The following is a 21,406-nucleotide window of genomic DNA, read 5'->3' on the forward strand; positions in this document are numbered from 1 at the left end:
AATAAAAGGCCAGAGCCAAAGGACCCTGGGGAGCACCCCATGCTTGCTGGGTGCTTTCCAGCACCACATTTATCCCAGGAATAGCATCCCAGATGAAAAGGGCTGGGATAACTCAAATGCAATTCACGGTAGAGTCCATGAAAGCCAACTTCCAGCCCTCTTTGCAGTCAGAAAGGCGAAGCGGCGCCAAAAAGCCACCAAAGCGAGTGGGAGCCGCGCAGGGGCCGGGCCGGGCCCCTCACAGAGCCCCTCCCATAACGTCCACCTGCGGCTCGAGACACTGCCCCTTCCCGCCACACCACCTCAACCAATCAGCGCAAAAATCACCGCCACCGCTTGCGGTGGTACTTTTTTAAAGCCCGCCTCTCCTTCGCTTCCCACCAATCAGAATGCTCCTCTCCTGCAAGCCGTCGGAGGCTTTCGACTCGCGGCAGCTTCCCATTGGAAGCAGGGAGGGAAGGGTTCGTCCAATGAGGTGGCCCGGTGGGTGGGGATAGTTCAAACCGGCGGCGGCCGGGGAGCAGCGCCATGGCGAGGCTGGTGTGGGCCGGGGCCGGGATCGGGATCGGGATCGGGATCGGGATCGGGATCGGGATCGGGATTGGGATCGGGATCGGGATCACCGGGGTCGCCTCAGCGCCGGCTCAGGCCAGGGGGAGGGCGGCCCCCGGCCCCCGGGTGAGTTCCGCGCTCTCCTCCCGCCGCAGCCCTGCGCCGTGCCAGTGGGCGGCTTCGACTCCTCTGACGAAGAGGCCCCTGAGGAGGACCCGAGGCCGCTCCCCATCTCCTGGTGAGACGCGCCCCGCGGTCTTTTTCCTCAGAAACCACGTTAAATCCCTCTCCTGTGAAACGGGAACCTTTTCCTGAAGGAAGCCCTGGCCGGGCTGCAGTGAGGTGCCAGAGCGACGGCTGGGGTTGTGCCTGGCCTGACAGTGCCCCCAAAAAGGGGTTAAGTTGGTGCTTGTCAGGGCATGTGGGGCCGGGTCCACTTTTGGAAGCGTCCACTAGTCACTGTCGATCATGCAAGCCCAAATGTCTCAGTGCTAAGGCAGGGATTTGTCAAAAATCCTCTCCTCCTCTTGGACAGGGGTATGTGATGAAGTACAGTACCAAATGTGTGAGTCCCTTCTCTGATGTTGTGGAAATAACACCAGAATACTTCCATTTTATTCTTAAAGTTTAATTAGAGCTATGTAACTCTTCTCTTTGTCCCAGAGGAAATGAATGTCTGGTAGTGAGTTCTCTCTTGATAACTCCAGTTATCTCTAGTCAAACAATCGAAAAGTTCTGGTTTTATTTATGTATTTTTTATTTCCCAAAAGGCTGTCTTTGTCTCCTGTCTACTCTTCTAAATTCCTGGGACTGTGTTCCCTTCCAGGTAAGAAGCAGTCACTGAAATTTGCAGGCGGGTTTGAAGCTGAAGAGCAGTAATACCTTGTACCCCAACATTCTGTGTTGCATTTACTTGGTGGGGTGACTTCGTTTGTAATCTACCACTGGAATAATTGTTTTGGAAATACCAAATCTAGAGTTATAATATAGAGTTAGTCTAGAGAATATCTTAATGCAAGATTATACCGTAAGAGAATAGTGGCCGTCTTCTATTGTCAGTTAAAATATTTGGCTTTTTAGCCTGGCTTACTATTTATAACATGCAACAACAGTCAAACAAGAACCTGAGCCGTTCGTGTAATAGCTGTTTAATCCCAATATGCCAACCTCCAGTTGTAGCCCTGCTGATACAGCTCTTGCTCTTCAGGATTCTGCTGTCGTGCAAGATATGAACAATTCTGACTGTTGTCGGGGTAGGCATAAAGATTGTGTGCCTATGGGGCTGTAAGTGAAGGAGGGGAGACAGAGGGAGGACACAGTGCAAATATTTTGAGCCGTTACATCTCACAAACCAAACAATAACTGTGAATGTCACAGTGAGATATTCTATATGCCTTGCAAAAATGCCTTGGTAGCATGATCTGAGGAAAAAAATGGAAGTGGCAATACGCTGAAGATTTAATAGTAAGGAGGATTTTTAATGTGATTTGTGCTGAGTATTACAGAACAGGGAACTTACTTTCCTACCAGTCAACCAGACAACTCTTAAGTGATCTGTCCAGCCCTTTTATTTCTTGGTGTCTTTTGGTTTGTGTTTTGTGGGGGTTTGTGTTTTTTTTTTTTTAAACTGTACCCTGATTTATAATATCCAAAACTTTTCATCTGGAAAATGCATAGCAGCTCAAAACCTTGGGCAGGTTTTTTTTTAATCCTATTACATTACAGCATTAAGCGGATAATGGCATTTAAAATGTCTTCTGAGCTAGTGATCTATTTGCAAAACTAAGAACTGTGTTTTATTTGGGATTTGGCTTTGTCACTTGCTTTGGTTTTGTGAGGAGTTTGTCTGTGCTCTATTCCTCAGCCGTAGCAGCCATTTCACAAATGTCACCTGGAGTGGTAATTGTTCATAATTTGTTTTAGGTTGCAGGTTTAAGGATGTTAGAAGAAATCTTCAGAAAGATATAGGTGAGTCTTCTGGCCAGTGTATAAGTGCCTCTCATTTCCATGTAATGGGCAAGAACAACATGCAGGTAAACTGAAAGTGTAAGTTACTGAGAAGCTAGAGATTTACTTTGTCTTAGTCTGGAGACTGCTGGAGTTGTTTATCTAATCTGGTCATAAGGATCCAGACACCACGTATCTAAAACATGGTTTGACTTTGAGAAGTGGTGGTGTTTTATTCGTGCTCGTATAACATGCCATGATGTTAGAATGCAGGGCAGGCATTTCTTCACAGAGTCTTCTGGGGGTACATCTGACAGCAATGTCTATCTGAGTTTTGGTAACACTGTGCTTGGAGATGCAGCAAACATCTTACTGCAGTCACCGTTACGATATCACTTCCAAGTGTGCAGTGCCACTTTGTCTGTGGCTTCTCAACCAAATATTGGATAAGTAGTCAGGGTATTTCCAGGCTGGAGCTATAGAGGCATCTGTGTATCTTTCACGGTAACCATGAGGTCTAAGTCATGTGCAGGTGGGGGCATCTTCAAAAAAGCTATGACCACAATGAATTACAAACTTGTAATCTCCTCTTCCCAGAGAAAACTGAGATGGGGATAGAAGAGATGAAATCGTGTAACGATTTGTACAAGTAGTTATCTGTAAACACTGGAAGAGCAGAGACTAATAGCAAAAACCCACAGTGTTTGGACGTAGTCACAGCTGGAGATGGGACAGAATCATGCTTAAGCTGGTGCTTAACGTGCTGACGTGATTTCTAGTGAGGCTTGTCTCAAGGCTCACTCTGAGCTGAGAAAACTCCTCTCGTGGGTTACCTGAAAGCAAATGTGGGAGAGGCTCATTAGAAGTAAACGCTGCTCAAAGCAAAATTGCTAACTCCTATTGTCTTAACCTCAAGGATTAAACAAAAGAATCAGTACCAAGTAGCTTATCTGTTTATCCTTAAGCTTGATAGGCTTTTGTTTACTTGCAAATGTCTTGATCTGTTGGCAGAAGAACTAAAGAACTATGGGACCCAGGATATATTTGTGCTTTGTACCAGAGGGGAGCTCTTAAAATACCGAGTACCAAACCTTATAGATACCTACCAACAGCACGGGATCTGTGTGCACCACTATCCTATTCCTGACGGGGATGCTCCTGACATTGCCAAGTGCTGCAAAATTCTGGAAGAGCTCAGAAGCTGCCTGGAAAGTAACCGGAAAACAATTGTACAGTAGGTTCTGGTCACCTCCCTTTCACCCCACGTTCCTGTAGAAGATACCAGCTTCTCTCTAGGTGCATGACCAGCTGAAACAGAATCCTGTTAAACGACAATTGCATTCTTTAGGGTTAGTTCAAGCTGTGAAAAGCTGCTTGTTTCTCCTCATGCACACTTTTGGAGCTAACTTGTCCTTTGCAAGATTTGAATCTCCCATTTCCCCTTGCTCAGTCCAGCAAGCGCTTCAAAGTGTATATTGAATGGCACCATATGGCTTCTTGCTGCTAGCCTAGTTGGATATCAGGTATACAATATGAGCTGTAAGCTAAAGCAGCTGTTGTCAGAGGGTAACACACCCCTGGGCTGTTTATCAGGGACTCAGCGGGTTCCAGCAGTGCAAAATTCACTCTTAAATTGCATGAAATGGGTTTAAAGTAATTTCTTTAGACACTTGTAAGTGAGCTCAGGGTGGAGGGGGAAGAGCTTTCCAAGTTCTGTGTTCCCTGAATGATCCTGCTGACAGCTCCCTGCGCGGACATCCACCGAGTCCTTGGGCTCCCTGCTGATGCAGAGCCCTGCTGCTATCGTTAGCTCACAACTATCATCAAAGCCTTAATGTGGAGTAGGATTTAAAGAAAATTGAGATTGTCCATCTTCATGCCATTTGCTGTCCTCCTGTGCCTCTGGGACTATTACCACAAATGAAAAGTGCAGTTTCTCTAAAAAGGCACTGCTTAAGGAAGGTCTGAAGAATAAATGGGAGATAGCCTTGTAGGTATATTCTAACTGTCTTGTATCACTGCTCCTCTTGATTATATTAAGGCAAGAACTGTATCTCTATATTTACATATTGAGGGGGCTCTGGGTGTTGCAGCATCCTACAGCTTGTTACAACCACAGGTTTTCTTCTCTTTCAGCTGTTATGGTGGCCTCGGACGCTCGTGTCTTGGTAAGCAGTTGTCTTCCCCCTCCCGGTGCCTGACTTGTTCTCCTGAGACAGTACTGTCTAAAGGAGCCAAACTTTGCTTGAAGCTTAACTATGGTTGCAATGCAAACTGCCGCTACGGGTAGCAGGTGAGTTCATATGTTTGGGCTCACTTCTTGGGAAAGGTGTTGCCAAATGGTAGGAACAGCAGCTGCCTGTGTAGAAACTGTGATGACTGACGTAAGTATGTCATGGTATAAACCTGAGCATACAGCTGAGAGGATGGAGAGTCAGGCGGGGTCAGTCTTTCAGTGAGGCTGATAGACAGTTTCCTCTTACTTTCTGACTCTTTCTCCATTTCCACTGCAAATTTTAGTCTCATCTGACTGATGGGATTGCGCTTTCCCCTCTTCCCTGAACATCTCAAGAAAGGGAGATGAAGCTATTCCTCTGCATCTTTCTTCAGGCCAATGTTCCCCCTAAGCTTTCAGGGCATTAGTTATTGTGCATGCCCCAGAAGGAAGGGGTGCTGATATTGCCAAAAAAGCAAATGTGGTCAGAAGACACAAAGGGAAATTAACTGGGTGTGCTGGCACTTGTTCTTGAAAAGCCTAGAATTTGCCTCCCAAATGCTGCTGGAAAGGCAGTGGGGAAACAGTAGGAGAGTCTTCACCTGTTCCCAAAGCCTGCAAGCTTGGGCAGGAGCAGGAGGCAGATGGGGCCAGCGCCAAGAAATAATATTCAGCAAAAGATCCAATAGATCTGTGACCCCGCTATGACGAGGCTGAGTTTTGCTAGAGTGGTTTTTGTGGAACAAAGTCATGCTGCGTACAGCAAGAGGTGCTCAGTAGCACATATACACACATATATACCTTTCCCTTACAGTAGCTGCGTGTCTCCTGCTTCAGCTTTCGGACACGCTGGCACCTCAGCAAGCGATAGACAGCCTCAGGAATTTGAGAGGATCTGGGGCGATACAGACCATCAAGGTAATGAGGCTACAGCAGGTAACACATGCGTGGAAACAAGAGCGGAGAGCTCGCACCGTCCTCTCCTCCACCACACAAAGGAATCTCTCTGGCTCTGAGGTGCTCCACAGCTGGTGCTGCTGCTGCTCCCTTGGGTTTGAGCTGCTTCTCGCTTTCTGCTTTCATGCTGCTTCTTGTCCTTCTACTGATTTCAACAGCTGTTCTCCCTCTCTGCTCCTCACCACCATAAATAACGTTGCTTTCTCCTCCTTATCCCTGCCCATCACTCACTGAACTATTGTCCCTTTGACTGTTCCTCACACTCTCCTCACAACTTGGCCATCTGCTTGATTTTTCTGCCTTGCTTTTGTTCCATCTTCCTAACCCAGCTGGCCGTGGTCATCTCCTGTAGCTATCCATCAATACCCTGGCAGGTGGCTTTTAAGAAGCATCCCTGGCACTAGTGTTAAAACTCACTTGGTGAACATAACAGCTTTTTCTTGTTTTGGTGGGATTTTTAGCTACTCCGTGTACGTATTTCTGTTGACACAAGTCCTAGATGTTGTGCTCTTAAAACAGTTCTGTGTAGAGGAAAGAGGAGCTGACAGTTGTTGAAGAGTTGCCTAAATATTGTCTTTTTGCTAGCTCTAAGCCTCTGGAAGGCAAATTTTGTTTACACGACTTGTTGAAAATTAGTTTTCTCCAAAGCAAGAGGGCAGGTGAGGAGCAGCTTGCATCCCTGGTTGAAGAGACGGGGAAGGACATGAACAAACATTCTAATTAGAGGCCCTCATGGCCACTTGGGGTGGGTGATCTGTTCTTTAGCCTCTGCTGACCGACATTGTTATCTCATTTTGAACACGGGCGTATTAATACTCCACAATATGTATGAGTTGACCTAAGAACTCTTACTATAAACTGTCATACATCATCATAGATCATCATACTGGCTAAAGGCTGTGTTCTGTATCGTGGATGCATTATGGAGAGAGTAAGGCCCTTGGTGACCCCAATAAAGCAGCTTTGAATTCCACCACAAAGCGCCCACCTACTGAGGACCATGGTTTGCGCTACCTTGAGCTCAGGTGTGCCCTTTAGGAGGAACCACCGGAGCCAAGCCAGGATCCACGTCATCTGTGTCTGATGGTGGAGAAATTCCAGAGGATTGGGAGTAAGCACAAAAAAGAACAAATAAACAGACTGGAGGGTGCAGTTTTCATCCTGGGGTATCAAACAGCTTTTTAAGATGGGAAGTGCCTTTTCCAAAAGTATAAAGCCCTCATTACAAATCTGGTTGTGCTTTTTCAGCAGTACAATTACCTCCATGACTTTCGAGAGAACCTAGCTGCACACCTGGCAACAAAGGAGACGGTACTAAGATCGGTATCGCGCTAACTCATACTGGCGCGGTGTAGCTTTGTGTCCCTGTGGCTGCGGCAGACAGCGGGACAAGACGCCTCACTCCTGACCTCCACAGTGTCTCGTGCCTGCTGCCTCTGTGACACAGCTGCCTGCTTTCACACTCTGTCTTTAATACTGCCTTAAAAATATATGGAAGTGTATTCGTGTTCGTTACTCTTCTGCTGGTGGCCTGCATGCCTAACGAGCTTGTTTTTAATACAATAATGACCTACCTCACATAGAACATCACTTGGTACCGAGAGCATATGCGTCCGCTGACATAAGCGGCGTGCTGACATCCTGCGCGCTGCTTCAGTGAAGGTACCCAGGGGAAGGGAGACCCCGCTGTCAAAAGCAGCGACTGAATTTCATTTTGACTTCACCTCTGCTCTACGTAGCGTGAGAGCTGGGACAAGCAACTGCACGTGAAGGCAGGACATGGGAGGAAAGAGAATAGTCCATAACTCCTCACAGCTGCGCGCAGACTTCCACTACCCATAGCTGGCTTCTGCCCCAGTGCGTAGAGGAAGACACGAAAGTTAATTCCTTCTCTACTACCTTTGTAAGAGAGTCATGCTGGGATAACATAGTGAGGTAAAAAATTACAAAACTTGAGCACTTTCAAAAAAACCCTCAGCTTTAGCTTTAAACCAAAGGAAAGTGAAGCATGTGAACCTTCCTGCTGGAGTGCCTACCCCTTATGAACTAGTAAGAACTCAGTCTAAAATGTCACAGTTCCGCCTAGTGCGGTCAGTGATATTAAGGAACAAGACCCCTCATCCTGATAGAAGGAGGTTTTGTGCTGAAGGGCCGTGACAAACCAAGCAGGTGGGTTTTTAGATGAATGCGGTAGGAAGAGACGCTGCTGTAGCTGCGTGGGTGAGTTTCTGGCACAGCGCTCCTGCGTGCTAATGCTAGAGAAAGTAAATAAACAGTCAGCTGCAGGCTGGAGAGAATCTCACAGCAACACATTGGTAACAGTGCACGTCCTTCCTGTTTAACTCTATCTACTCGTAAAGACCAGAGAAGATTAACAGACTCCTCAAGAAAACATTTAAACTAGTTCTGTCCTGTTCTGAGGAAGTGATGATGATCCGCCTCAGTGCCCAGGTCTCCTCTGACGCCCTGTGAGATAAGTTTTGGCTGTGGGAAGAGGGCCCGTGTCACCCAGGCCGGGCCTTGCCCTCTTAGACAAACAGCTCTGGGCTGCAGTCACTGAGTGTCCGCATCCTGACTGTCCTGCCCTGTCACCATCTCCTCTTCCCTTGTAGGTAAATCTCTTAAGTGCTTTTTTCCTCCCCAAGTGTCCAGTACCAGCACCACCAAGAGCTGCCATCCTGCTCCCAGGGTCACCCTCCTGCGCTCCCCACAGCTGCAGCCTACGCTTCCCTATCACCTGCAGCGACACTGATGTTTATGGTGCACTTCAATAAAGTTTCTGTAACTTTTCAAGTCACTTGTGCCATGAGACTCTACCACAGCAACAGTGGGTTCGAGTTGAAGCAGAACTCGCTGCTTTGCTCACTTGAAATTTATAACCTTTTCTTAACATCTTGTTTGAACCCAGACACTGTAACAGTGCACATTTAAAGGTTATTTCTACTGATTAGCTTTTAACGCCATTCCTGTCTCCACCCCTAAGGCAGACAACAGCAACTCTCCCAGTTTTCACAGCACGGAATCAGAGAATACTTAGTTCAAAATGTGTGTTGTCCCTTCCCTGACACTGCTCCCCAGCACTCAGAAAACCAAAAAGGTCCGTCCCTTCTACCATGCTGAATCCTCACAACTGATGGTTTTTCAGACACGAAGTATGTATGAGATGGCTTTTTAAAATGGTTTAGCAGGAAACTTACTGACAGGGAGAGACAAATGCTTTATTTTCTCCATAATCGTTTGCCTTCTGGAACCCAAAAATCAATTAATACCAAGTTTGAACATGAAATGACCGGTTCTGTAGCTAAGTGTCACACGTGCAACTCCACACTCGGGTAAAGCTGGGAGGTGAGGCTCACGCCGCTGGTACACCCAGCAACGGTCACACCACCCAGCAGCTGGGTGGGTGCTGGGAGACACTAACCTGCTGTAAAAGTAAGTGCTGAAAACAGTTTCTGAATAGCATCCTCTGAGGGATGCTGCTGGGTGGCCATCACACGTCCACACAGTGGGTTCTCATAGGACATTGTAACTTCTAACTTGCACTTCTGACCCCGCTCTGCAATGTTTTGACATTATTTAAAGACCTTTGAAATGAGAATACTTAAATTCTTTGGTTCTCATGTATTTAACCACAGCAGGCAGGACAGACTCCAAAGAAGCATTTTGCTCCTGGGGTTAGTGGTAAGTTCAGGTTCACCGGCAGAACTGGGCTGGTTTCACCTCTGAATTCCTCTGTCCAGGAACATTCACCTGGATTTTTACATGAAGCGTGTAAAGCCTGTGATGGACAGGATACTGCAAATGTTGCAAACATTCTGCTCTTCTTGCTTAAAGCCATTCCACAGCGGGAGGGGTTTCAGAAGCAGGTATCAGTTGGACTCAGTCAGTCCTGCATGGGTTATTCTGGTGTGTAACGGCTTAAATGAGCCCAAGCACCGAGGGAATGAGAGGTTCGTTTAGAAGGCTGAGGAGAGATCAGGCCAGTAAGTCTCATTTCCATATGGATTAATAAATATACAAACATAAGAAAGGGTTAATTAGTTTTGCTTACGCAGGCTGAGGTCATATCTTCCAGTAGGAAAATAAAAGTGATCCAACAGGAACAATATTCCTGAGTTTCCAAAAAGCCTTTCAAAATTTCTCCTGCTAAAAGCTCAAAATTATGATTTGCGTAAGGAAGAGAATCCTCTTGTCAACTACCAACTGCTGGGAAGGGATTACAGAATCGGAGTAAGGAGTTTTGGGGTGAGGAGGGGGCTCCTCGCCAAGCTCCAGAGGGGTCGGGATGGAACCCACGCCTCCACACAGAAAATGAGAGATAAGGCCTGAAACTGCTACAAATATTTCAGGACAGTCAGGAAAATAAAAATCGTGTGGTGCTGAACACTTGAGCGATAATGGCAGAGGAAACTGGCAACAAATGCAAAGAAAACACGTGTTGGAAAAAAAAAAATTTATGTACCTAGGAAGAAGGTGTTGAGGATCTCTTATTACTTAGGAAGGAGAATTTGAAGTTCTCACAGCCTGAATTCTCATCCCCCCACCACATTATCAAAAGAGGGGAGGAATTCAGAAGCAGAACGCAAGCAACCGCCGCTCTAAAGTCCCCTGGGCACCCAAATCTCATGTGATGACAACAGTTCTGGTCTCCTCTGGCTTTGAAAAGGAACGTTTGGGGAGGAGAAGGGATAATCACAAAGCTACGGAAGGACTTTCAATCAAGAAGAGATTAAATGGACTTCTCTGCTTTGACAGATGACATGATGAAGGTCTATTCAATCATGCCCAGCATAAATAAGGTGGAAAAGGGGAAATTTTCAATACATCTTAAAAAACAAGAGCTTAGAGGCACCAAATGCCTTTTTTTTTTTTTTTTTTTTTTTTTTTTTTTACTTTACATACTGAGTAATTCCACTCACTGTCTCACTGTATCTTCCAGCCCGGGCTACAAAAGTGCTCAAAAAGCAACTGAATTAATGGAAGAAAAGCTATTCAAGGGCTGTTGAAGAGGCCAAACCTCTTGTTCAGGCCATCTGTAACAGGCAGATTTCCAAATCCGTGCTTCCGCTCTTCAGGCAGAGATATTCCATACCTGCCCTGTTCATATTCTGTTCCCTCAATTGCAGCCACCGCCCAGCACACCAGCACTGGAGGAGCTGGATTCCTGGTACCACCCGGCGCAGCCAGTCGTACCGTTTTTATTGCATCTAATGCCCGAGACACCCAGAGTGAACAAATAAACAGTTTATACAAAAACATTTTACTAGAACTAAGAAACTATTCATTATTCTCCAGCACAGGTAAATGAAAAAAAGATTCCTAATTATTACTCCTAAATTAAGCAGCAGTAACAATTTACAATGCGGTATTATCTGTTCAGCTAAAACACCTTCCCCTGCCCCATCTACTATTTATCTGCAGACCCATGAGAAAAAGCAGGAAATCAGAGCTTCCCTTTTCCAGACAGAACGCGATTCAGTGTTCTATTTTTAAAAGGCAATGCAATTATCCATCACAAACAGATGAATACAGCAAGTATCTCTTCAATTGAAAAACAAAACAAGGCACCAGGTAAAAATAAGTGTTTCTGAATCTGAGATTTTTTTTTTTATTATGTATTGCACTAAGGAACAGCAGGGCAGTTTCACAATCTCACTTTCTGCTTTGCAAAGGTCTGTGTTATTACTCTTAAACTCAAGAGTGTTTCCATCATTGGACTTGACAAACGTTGTAAGGTTTGACTGTTTCTTAATAACACAGCACAGACATTAAAAAAAAAATAACCACCATTTAAATTAATTCCTTCGTGGACAATTCGACTTCTCCTATCACAATGACATCTGCTTGAGATTAAAGCAAGGCTAATGTTTGGTGAAAATACAAAGTCTGAATCATGCATATACAGGGAAAGATGAACCAGATAGATAGAAAATAAATACAGTAAACCGAAATAGAACTCCTATTTTTGCAACTGCGTCCATGAGTTCATCTCTTAAGACCAACGTCACCTACAGGTAAAACACACAGCACCGCCAGTCCTCCCTGAGCACTCGGCAGCTACAGGTGATTAACAGAGTGGGAAACGCAAGTCCAAATGAGCCACTACGAAGCCCAGCCTAAAGAAAATACCTACGGCTAGTCAGTAACCGATACCTACTTGAAGATTATGGCTGTTCCTTATGGAGTGCAAAGTCAAAACGTTTCGAAACCTGGTAATCTTTGTATTAATTTACATGTAATTCTTTGATTTCAGTGTCCCAGTAAAATATAAGAAAACAGTCTTTCCACAAGTATAAAATGTGGAAATATTTTAAAAATCGGGGAGTCATTGTTTTCTAATGCAAATGCGATCATCAGATTCCATATTTAATCTTGGTAAGAGGTTCTCGTTGTAAAGAATCCATGTTTTGTGGCTTTTGCATGCACTTAACTGGAACAAAGCTTGCAGAATGTCTTCTTAAGAGCTCACCAGAACGTAAATCATGCTGGAAAATAAAATAAGAATATTAAGATGCTGTATTTTGATTAGCATTATACGTTTAATTATACAGTTATATATTCTAAGGAACAAATCTGTGTGAGGTAGGTGGATTGTGACCGAAGACTTTACACAAAGTCACAAGCACATGCGAGGGGCATTATAAAGCACAACACGAACTGATGCAGCAGCCAGTTGTCACTAGCCCCAGTGCCACTGTAACAGGGAGCCCTGTATGAACACGATGCTACGTTTAAAGAGCCTGAATTACCCCCGCTGCGCTGTAAGAGTTGCAGAGAGGGAGGAGGACAGCACACCCCTTCCCCTCTCACACGCCCAGGGCAGACACAAACACCATGCAGCGAGTCGGTTTTTGGCCTGAAGGAAGAACTGGGAGCAGGAACCAGGCGGTGGCACTGGCTTTTGTGCCCTTTTCACTCTTGGAACGACTCCTCTACCTTTGACTTCCACAAAAATCAAATTTTCATCAAAATACCTACTTTAAAAATATTACTGTTCCAGCTTTTTAATGAAAATACTGGGAGGGGCATTATTATATTATGCTTAAAAGAAGAAACGCTTGGAGCTTTCAAGTCTTCGGTCATGGTAGAGAGACTCAAATTAGTAATTTTGATCAAATTAAGACTTGTGTTTTAGAACAGAATAAATGGTGATTGTGGATTCTTTTTCGGGAAAGCTGTCACTATATATATCCCTAGGTACAAAATTTCTCTTGTGCACTGAGCCAAAATTTCAGACTGAAGATTAGATGGGAAAGAGAGGAAAAAACTTACCCATATAGGTAGTAAAAAAATGATAGAAGGTAGAATGCTAATTTGCACCATCCTTCTTTCTGGCAATAGGCTAAAATATCTGCATTCATGATGGTTGTAGGATCATACAGACCAGGGCCACTCATCACAGGTCTACTCATGTACCTGAAAGTGACGCACAGTTAGTTTTGTGGTGACAGCGATGGGAAACATTCGTTCCTGTCCCCCACCCACCAAGTAACACCAGAACCGAGACAAGGAATCGCACCCCTTAGAGCAAAGTCCATCAGCTCCATGTAGGAGATGGCAAACTGCAAGAGCAACACGGAGCTCCAAAGTAGACATGCCTATGGAAGGGCTTTCCCAGAAGGTGCTGCGACAGCTTACCTCAGCCTTAAACCATGCTGAACTCTGGTACGCCAAAAGGAAATGGCACAAGTTTATAAATAAATGAAAAATGGGATTTCTTGTGAAAGGGTTGGAAAAGCCGGAGAAGAGATCAACATATAACCCTACATAACCTACAGCCTCTTCTCACGAATACAACGCACACCAGCTCCCATGCTGAAGGACTACTCATACGGGTCAACACAAAACAATCCTGAAATTGTAGTTTAACGCAGGCAACTAGTAAAATTACTACCACTTCCTGCATTTCCTCCCTGCACAGGACTCATGCCAGCAGAAGGAGAGGTGGTGCCCATGTCTCAGCAGCAGGAGGAAAGTGGGATTGTCACTGCTCCTGGCAATTCGCACTGTGCACCTGCAGTATCAGGACTGCTTTGACACATCAGCTACCTTCAACACACACAGCACAACTCGACTCTTGCACAGCACAAGAGAATAACAAATAAAAGTGACAGAGAAAGCAAAGTGATGGTTCCTATTTTATAGCGATGACATAAACTTTTTCAGTGTCATATCAGAAAGCATCTTTATTTGCCAAAGACACAGAACATGTAACAGGAAACACTGCGACGGGAGAATGAGTGACAATTAAACATGAGTACAGAGATACCGGACTCATCAATATTACCTCCAAATATGATAAGCCAACAAAGGCATATTGAGACCCAGTGTAAGCCACTCTGCTGCACAGAGAAACATAACACAGAAGAATGCATGGATGAGGTACTCTGGAAGTACAAGCTGGAAAAGAAAAATACGAGTTAGAAATTTTGATTATCCAAAGCAAAACGTGTGGTGTCTAATCTATTTTGGAGGTAAGCTATTGTTTAAAAAATATTATTAAAAAAACAACACTAACAAGAACAGGACTGCAGAAAGTGAAAACAGCAACCAGTGGTATGTGCCTTGCTGTTTTCACATGATATTCACGAACCATGAAGAAAAATTTATAAAATTAAATGCTGAGATCAAGTTTTTTATTGCTTCTATTATGTGCACTGTTAACAGACTCCACGCTTTATATATGACCTTTGTAACAGAAGAGATCGAGATATTTCTGCTCATGCAACAGAGAAATATCAGTAGGAAACATGCTCCATGTTTATAGGCAAAAAGATGGTTTGTGTTTTCCTATTTGACAGCTTGGTTTTGGAATTCATCCCTCCATAATTTTTCAAATTCCAACTATTGGCAAAACGTAACATCCTCGGCAGAGGCTTTATCAAACCAAATCAGCAGTGACGTTGGCAGGCGCACGGGTCTGCAGCGGCGACTCTGTGCTGCCTGCGGTGCAGGAGGCCACCACGGCAGCTACGCACGTACGGCTCGGGGCCGACGAGCCAGCTTCGTTTTCCTTCGCAAGTACCTAACATGCATGCTTTAGAGCATCATGCTTGCCAGCGGAAGCCCACAGAGCTAATTATCAGTTTACTATGAAATCACACAAAGCGTGAAATGCCAGGTAGCATTAGTGTTATTAATAGGAATACTATGGAGAGATACATAGATTAAATGCATGCAAAGAGCCAGCAAAACCTCACACCCTGCCACAGGAGTAAAATTTTCTAAAACAAGTCACCCCAAGGTGACATCATTTATTCCTTTATCACGGAATTCAGAAAGAAACAAATCTGTCATATTTCAACTTCTCAACTCAGGACCACTAAAACATCTCTTCATGAAAAATACTCCATTTCTACCCAAAGATTTAAGTGTGTGCACACCCCACACACACACTCTGCCCTGCTTTTTGCGTGAAATCACAAACGTTGCATGGGATGACTGCACAGAACCTTCAATGTTTTATAATTTTTTTCGTTCTCTCTAAGCAGACATTTCTTTTGAACCCCAAGAATATCTTCCTAGAAATTTAAAAACTACCAACAAACAGCCATTTTCACCACCTACTTTGCTACAACATTCTGCTTCTCTAAATGAAGAATATCAAACAAAGCAAACTTGCATCAACATCAACAAAAATAAGCTGTCATACATGAAATGTTTCAAGTAAATATTTTTGTCCAGATCCTTCTTTGTATACTTACCATTTACAACTTGGCAATTATTTATAGTAGAACAACAACAACAGACCTATCCAAAACCACAATGCATTTGGCAGCCTGCTGAGACAGATTTACCAGGTCAGAAAATCTGTAGTTTATTTAACTACGCATCTCAAAACACATTTTTCTTTCTCTTGTTTATTACACCTTCCTGCCACACCAGAACACCTGACTCTTTCAAACCTACTACACTTGATGCTCCCTGGCTGTCCTAAAGGAAAATGAGCTACATCATATTCTGCCATTATATTTAACAGGGAAGCGAGGGAGGAAGACATCTTGCTGCTGAGAAGAGATACTACTATAATAGGAGCAGGGAAGAGAAGAGAAGGCATCAACAGTGTACTAAGCAGTTGCTATTTTGGGATAATCTTTCTACTGAGGTATCTCAATTCCTACCAGGATTTTTGATTCTTTATACAGGAACAACGCTTCAGTGTGTTTGTCCAGCACCATTTACCAGATCCCCTCAAGATCGTAACTTCACTGTTAGTGGCTAATCTACTTTCACAACAACAGCAAATATTAAGTTATTTAATATTTTCAATTCGCAAAGCTATCATATAAATAAACACTACATGCATGTGGGTTAACAGAAGGTTAATTTTTGCATTAAACATGCGCATTACAACACTTCAAAGGTTGCGATAAGATCATAATGCATCCATGTAATGACAATTTGCCTTCCCCCGTACCGTAGCAGAAATGACCGTAGAACAGACCAAGCAAGGGAAACTGTTAGATGCACAGCTATCTGAGCAGCAAACCTCACCCTCTGGGATGGAATCCTCTGCCTATCCCCTCTCCTCCTCCTCCCCACCATTCTCACGTTGTAATATTCGCTGTCAATTGACATGACCTATGTCTAACACGCATTTTCCCCCCAGCTACTGTAAACTCATTTTTAACTTGCAAAATTTACTTCAAAATACAATAAAGTTACAGTCCAGGCCACACTGCTGCGCTGCCCCTGCTTTCTACCTCAGCCTGGGCACAGTAAAAACCATGAGAAATGCACAAAAACCCTGCTGTATCAAACCATATGCTCTTTAACCAGCATCCCTTTTATTATTGGCCTGTTACAGATGCAAGCAAATAGTTTGTCTCAAAGTCTTTTCACAAACCAAGGAGTGTCAGAGTTGCATCCGAGAGGACACCAAGACACACCCCTGATCCTGGAACATAAAACAAAGAAGTGAAGAGAATGCCTATTACATTATGCCCACCCAAATCCTCCCAGTCGATACTTAAAAAACAACTAGTCTCCTATAATCTCAGAGTTCAATACATCTTGCTTGAAAAGTACTATTTATTTCTACCTGAATTTACTCCAGCTAAGGACATATATAACAGGCATGTAACAGTTTTCCCCACTTCATTGGGTAAGCAAGCAAAGTTGTTTTGCACAAAATATGGAAATCCATGAAGTTGTTATAAACCCCAACAAACAAATAACGAGCAGATGAACAGGCAGACTAAACAAAACAGCTTAATAGTATTACAAATGTTCCTAACAAAATGAAAGGAAAGTGGCATTAAAAACATTAAACTGAAAAGCAGTACACACCTTTAATGCAATTTTGACTCTTTTAATCTTTTTGACCTTTTCAACTGTCTTTGTGCCGAAAATGTAAAAGCAGATTGAAAGAATGTTAGTACGACAGCTGACAAGATCACCAGCAGATTAATAACAGTCAGAATAGTCAACGTGAAAGCAAAGAATCAGACAAAGAAATTTCCCTAGAACTTGTATCGAACAGCTAGGTTTTGTCCACCCAGATGCAATTCTACTGCAAAGTTTGAATAGATCAAGATAACATCAAAACCACTCAACTTTACATACATTTATTAAAAAAAAAAACCAAAAAAAAACCAAAAACCAAAACGTTTAGCATGCAACTTACAGGATTGAGTGTATTACATTGGTCTATGGGGTTCTTGTAGTCGGTCTTCAGTTCATCAAATGCTATAATCTAGAAAAAAAAATTGAAACAGCTGTGATTCTTCAGTCCAGGAGCAACAATGTACTTTATCCATGAAAAGCAACATTTTGGTATAGAGCCATAATGTTCCAGTGCTGCCACCATACTGAGGAATATAATTTCTAGTTCTAGTGTCATAAACCCACAGGTAAAACACATTGGATACAGGTTGTACAAACAAGAAAGCAGAAGATACTTCAGGCATTCTCAGCCCTCTGCCCACACTCTGCCTTTTTACTCCTCACCAGCAACCAATTTCCAACGTCCCTTCAGCAGTTTTTAACCCTGCTCGCAGTGCATCGACCTCCCCCTGCTGCACCGACCCCAAATGCTGCATGTGACTCTCTTGGTTGCCAGCAGGAACCTGACACAGGGGTCATTAATGAAGAAAAAACAACAGCAATCTTAAAAGCAGCCAGATGCTTTCTCTCGTTATTCTCACAGTAAATCCTGGCCCCCTGTGTATGTCCAAAAGGTGCATCCATAAAAAAAACCCTCTGTACTGGACCTTTTCATGCCATAAAAATCAGACAAACATACGGCATGAAATACAAAAAAAAGCCACTTCTAAAGAACAAATGTCATACCAAACTTTAAAAAAAAACAATCTTAAGACAGAACAAGTTATTATAGGTATGAGATTCATCTATATTCAATATAAGCCCCAATATGCTTACAGGTACTGATTTTACAATGGAACAGTTTCTGTTTTCTGCCAAAAACAACATCCTCCTGCGTCCTCTCCTAGAGCTGTATTGTGCAGTGGACCCATGGCAGGTTCCTGGCTCTCTCTGTGGCAGGTTCCTGGCTCTCTCTGTGGCAGGTTCAAGTCAGAAAACTCTCAAAATAATAATTTTTTTAAAAATCTCTAAAATTAAGTCTCACTATAAAACATGAAAAGAACACAACACTTCACTCCTTATTTCTGTTAAATCAGCAGCCAACCTGACACCAGGCCAAAACATTTTCAACCCCTATTTTAAAAAAAGATGCACTCATTTAAAATACCCTTTAATGAAATGGATGTGTCTTATGTCAGCACTCGAAAATTCACTTCATCCGCCGACAAGCGCTGCCTGATTTCCACCTCTCCAAGGTAAGGATGGCGGCAGGTCCCAGATGTGGTTGCTGGGCTCCCACCACCGCCGCCAGCCCCCGGGCAGAGAGAAGACCCCCAGGGGCCTCCAGTCCCCACGCTGCGGCTCGGGGGGCGGACGGAAACCCCTGGGAGTGGGGGTTCTCACGGGAGACGGTGGACAGACAGATGGACAGGGCCCCGACCGGGGCAGGCGGCCCGGCCCCCGCGGCCTGCGCGGGAGAGCGCCCAGGGCCTCCAGCCGGGCACCGGCTCCAGGGAAAGGGCCGCACCGCCAGCATCGGCTCTAGGCCCAGCCGCTCAGGGCGGCGGGGCGACCGCCCCCCCACCTCAAGGCCGCAGGGGCGACCGGCCCGCCCCGACCCCTTCAGGGCTGCGGGGGCGACCGGAAACATTCCCCCACCCCGTCAGGGCCGCGGGGCGACCGGAATACACACACACACGCTCAGGGCCGCGGGGCGACCGCCCTCTCCCTCAGAGCCGCGGGGGCAACGGGACAGCCCCCCCACCCCTCGGGGGCGACCGGACCCCCCCCCACCCCTTCAGGGCCGCGGGGCCGACCAGACCCCCCCCGCCCCGCCTCGTCAGGGCCGTGGGGCGACAGGACACACGCACACACTCAAGGCCACGGGGCGACCGGCCGTCACCCCACACTCAAGGCCGTGGGGCGACAACAACCCCCCGGCCTCCCATGGCCGCGAGGGTGACCGGACCCCCCTCAACTCCTTCAGCGCCCCGGAGCGACCGGGCCCCCCTGTTCCCCCCTCACGGCCGCCGTCCCCTCAGGCCCGCGGGGCGACCGTGCCCTCAGGGCCGCCGTCCCACCCCTCAGGGCGGCGGGGCGACCATCGCCGCGGGGCGACCGTGCCCTCATCCCGCCCGCCGCCCGCACTCACATGCCAGATGGCGAAGAAGATGAGGGCAGCGGTGAGCAGCAGCGCCAGCATGTAGCAGAAGGCGGCGAAGGTGAAGGCCATGGCGGCAGGGCCGGGCGAGCCGCGGCGGGGCGGCGGCGGCGCGGGGGATGCCGGGAAGGATCATTCACCGCCGGGGCCACGCCCCGCCCCGCCGCGGGCGCCCCCTGTCGGAGCCCGCCGGCACCGCCATTCCCGCGAAGGGAGCGGAGGCGGGGAATTTCCCGTAGGATGGAATAACGGGAAAGGAGGGGCCGGGGGAGGAGGTTCTGCAGTCGCATAGCGGAACCGTTCGGGGCTTGCGCAAAAGAAACGGCAAGAAAAGAAATAGTTTGAGGAGAACATCCCGGTTTTTCCTTCCCCAGGGTCCCAGAAAAGTCGTTTCAGTTTTAAGCAAGGATACCCTGCAATAAAGGCAACTCGGGATAGGATTTCTGCCACCGTTTCCTCCAGACGAGCAGCGTGAGTAACGATTTCCATAAAAATAACAGCTGCCAAATACTCAACAGTTTTTTCCAGTGATATCTGCCGGAAAGCTTTACGCACAATTAATTGAGTGTCACAATGAGATGAGCAGAAGCTTGATTTCCTTCACCAAAATAAGAGGGAAAACCGTGGCAAAGGAGCCATCTTTAGGAAATCAGTTGTTGTGAACACGAAGTTGATCTTTTGGTATAAAATCCCTCGTCTCGTTCCCATACTACTCCCATAAATCCCCTGCAGTGTCATTATGACCAGTCAAACTTCAATGCGAAACCCAGAAAACAGATTTAAAAATTAACCTGTGTGAATATTAATTGGAAAGTAAGAACATAAGACACCCTTAGACCTTGGGACTGGGAAATGCTGGTTTTCGACCGCAATGTGGAAACCAGCAGTTTGACCCATTTGAGGTAGATTTCCTTCAAAAGGCACCCAGATACAGCGACATCCTGGTTTGAGCGCCACAGGATTAATTCCTCTTTCAGTGATTTTACTTTTCAATAAGGTCTCTTAAAATGCTTGGGAAAACTGTATTTTTAGAAGACTCTAGTGGCTGAATTTATGAAAATATTTACTTTATAGCCAGCTCTGGTGTGGGGGTTTCACGGTCTCAGTGTTTTCGAGCTCACCAGGTGCAGGGACGAGGAGGAGCGAGACGCAGGCACTTGCCCCAAGCTGCCAATGGGATTATTTCATACCATGAATGTCACATTCAGTACAAATTACAAACTTTGCTGAGGAGTTCTCTCTCACTCTCCCTTGATAGCGGTGGTCCAGAGAACTCCTCTCCCCGGTGCCGGAGCCCTGAGCCCTTCCCTTCCTCCTGAAGCCGCAGCGCTCGCAGTGTCCCACATTGGCCGTCCCTGCTGGGAGTGCAGCTCCCTGCTGGTGGAATGGGCTGGTACGGTCCTGTATTCTGTGTTGGTATCGGGATCAATATGGGTTCTTTAGTATTATTAACTATTTAGTCTTACCGTATTGAATCTGTTTGTATTTCAGCCCTTGGGTTTCCTTGTTTTTTTCCCAGTTCCCCTTCCTGTGTGGGGAGGGGTCATCAGGTGAGAGATAATTGTCTAAACGACAATAAGTTGTTGTGGGTTCCTCGATCCATAACAAATGACCATCACTGCTTCAACTGTTACGCCTAGAGCCTCCCTGGCGAGGCAAAGCCCTGCAGAATTACAGATGCTTTGGCACCAAATCTACTAATATTGTTGATGAAAGAGATCTGGCTCCTTGCAAGACCCACTCCGAGCCCCCAGGCTCACCCGGAACATGGGGATTTGTGCTTCAAGACACATAAATGTGCACTGAGGACTCTACACAGGATTATGCCAAGTGTCTGTTGGCCACCACAGTGCTGTCAGCAGCATCACAGGCCACTGCAGCAGTAAGAGTTCCTTCCCGGCACATCCCAGCACGGATGCTGATGGGTTTGGATTGGCATGCGTGATCCGTATTAGCTGAAACACTAAGAAAGAACAGGGAAACAAATGGTCTGTCCTACACCCACGTAAGCAACGGTGTTGCTATGTTGC

General features: G+C 45.7%; 2 protein-coding genes across 7 annotated transcripts; one reads left to right on the forward strand and one right to left on the reverse strand.

The window, feature by feature from the left end:
- The first annotated feature begins 516 nt into the window (after window positions 1-516).
- Window positions 517-10,475, forward strand: CDKN3 (cyclin dependent kinase inhibitor 3). 6 transcript variants are annotated; one of them, XM_054201386.1, is made up of 8 exons: window positions 517-540; window positions 708-790; window positions 1,323-1,378; window positions 2,476-2,520; window positions 3,511-3,733; window positions 4,636-4,667; window positions 5,529-5,632; window positions 8,317-10,475. In XM_054201386.1, exons 1-8 carry the CDS (start codon window positions 529-531, stop codon window positions 8,443-8,445), a joined length of 684 nt encoding a protein of 227 aa, XP_054057361.1. In that variant the 5' UTR covers window positions 517-528; the 3' UTR covers window positions 8,446-10,475. The 6 variants fall into 6 exon arrangements, with proteins under 6 accessions (XP_054057361.1, XP_054057362.1, XP_054057363.1 ...); XM_054201387.1 differs by having other exon boundaries at window positions 6,920-8,429; XM_054201388.1 differs by having other exon boundaries at window positions 6,923-8,429.
- A 774-nt stretch (window positions 10,476-11,249) lies between these two features.
- Window positions 11,250-19,522, reverse strand: CNIH1 (cornichon family AMPA receptor auxiliary protein 1). The gene is made up of 5 exons (XM_054201002.1): window positions 19,368-19,522; window positions 17,298-17,366; window positions 13,959-14,071; window positions 12,944-13,087; window positions 11,250-12,156 (listed from the first exon to the last, which is right to left on the reverse strand). The coding sequence occupies exons 1-5, from the start codon at window positions 19,446-19,448 to the stop codon at window positions 12,129-12,131; spliced, it is 435 nt and encodes a 144-aa protein (XP_054056977.1). The 5' UTR covers window positions 19,449-19,522; the 3' UTR covers window positions 11,250-12,128.
- Between the last annotated feature and the right edge of the window lie 1,884 nt (window positions 19,523-21,406).

The sequence above is a fragment of the Rissa tridactyla genome, chromosome 4 (assembly GCF_028500815.1).
Source record: "Rissa tridactyla isolate bRisTri1 chromosome 4, bRisTri1.patW.cur.20221130, whole genome shotgun sequence".
Classification (NCBI taxonomy): domain Eukaryota; kingdom Metazoa; phylum Chordata; class Aves; order Charadriiformes; family Laridae; genus Rissa; species Rissa tridactyla.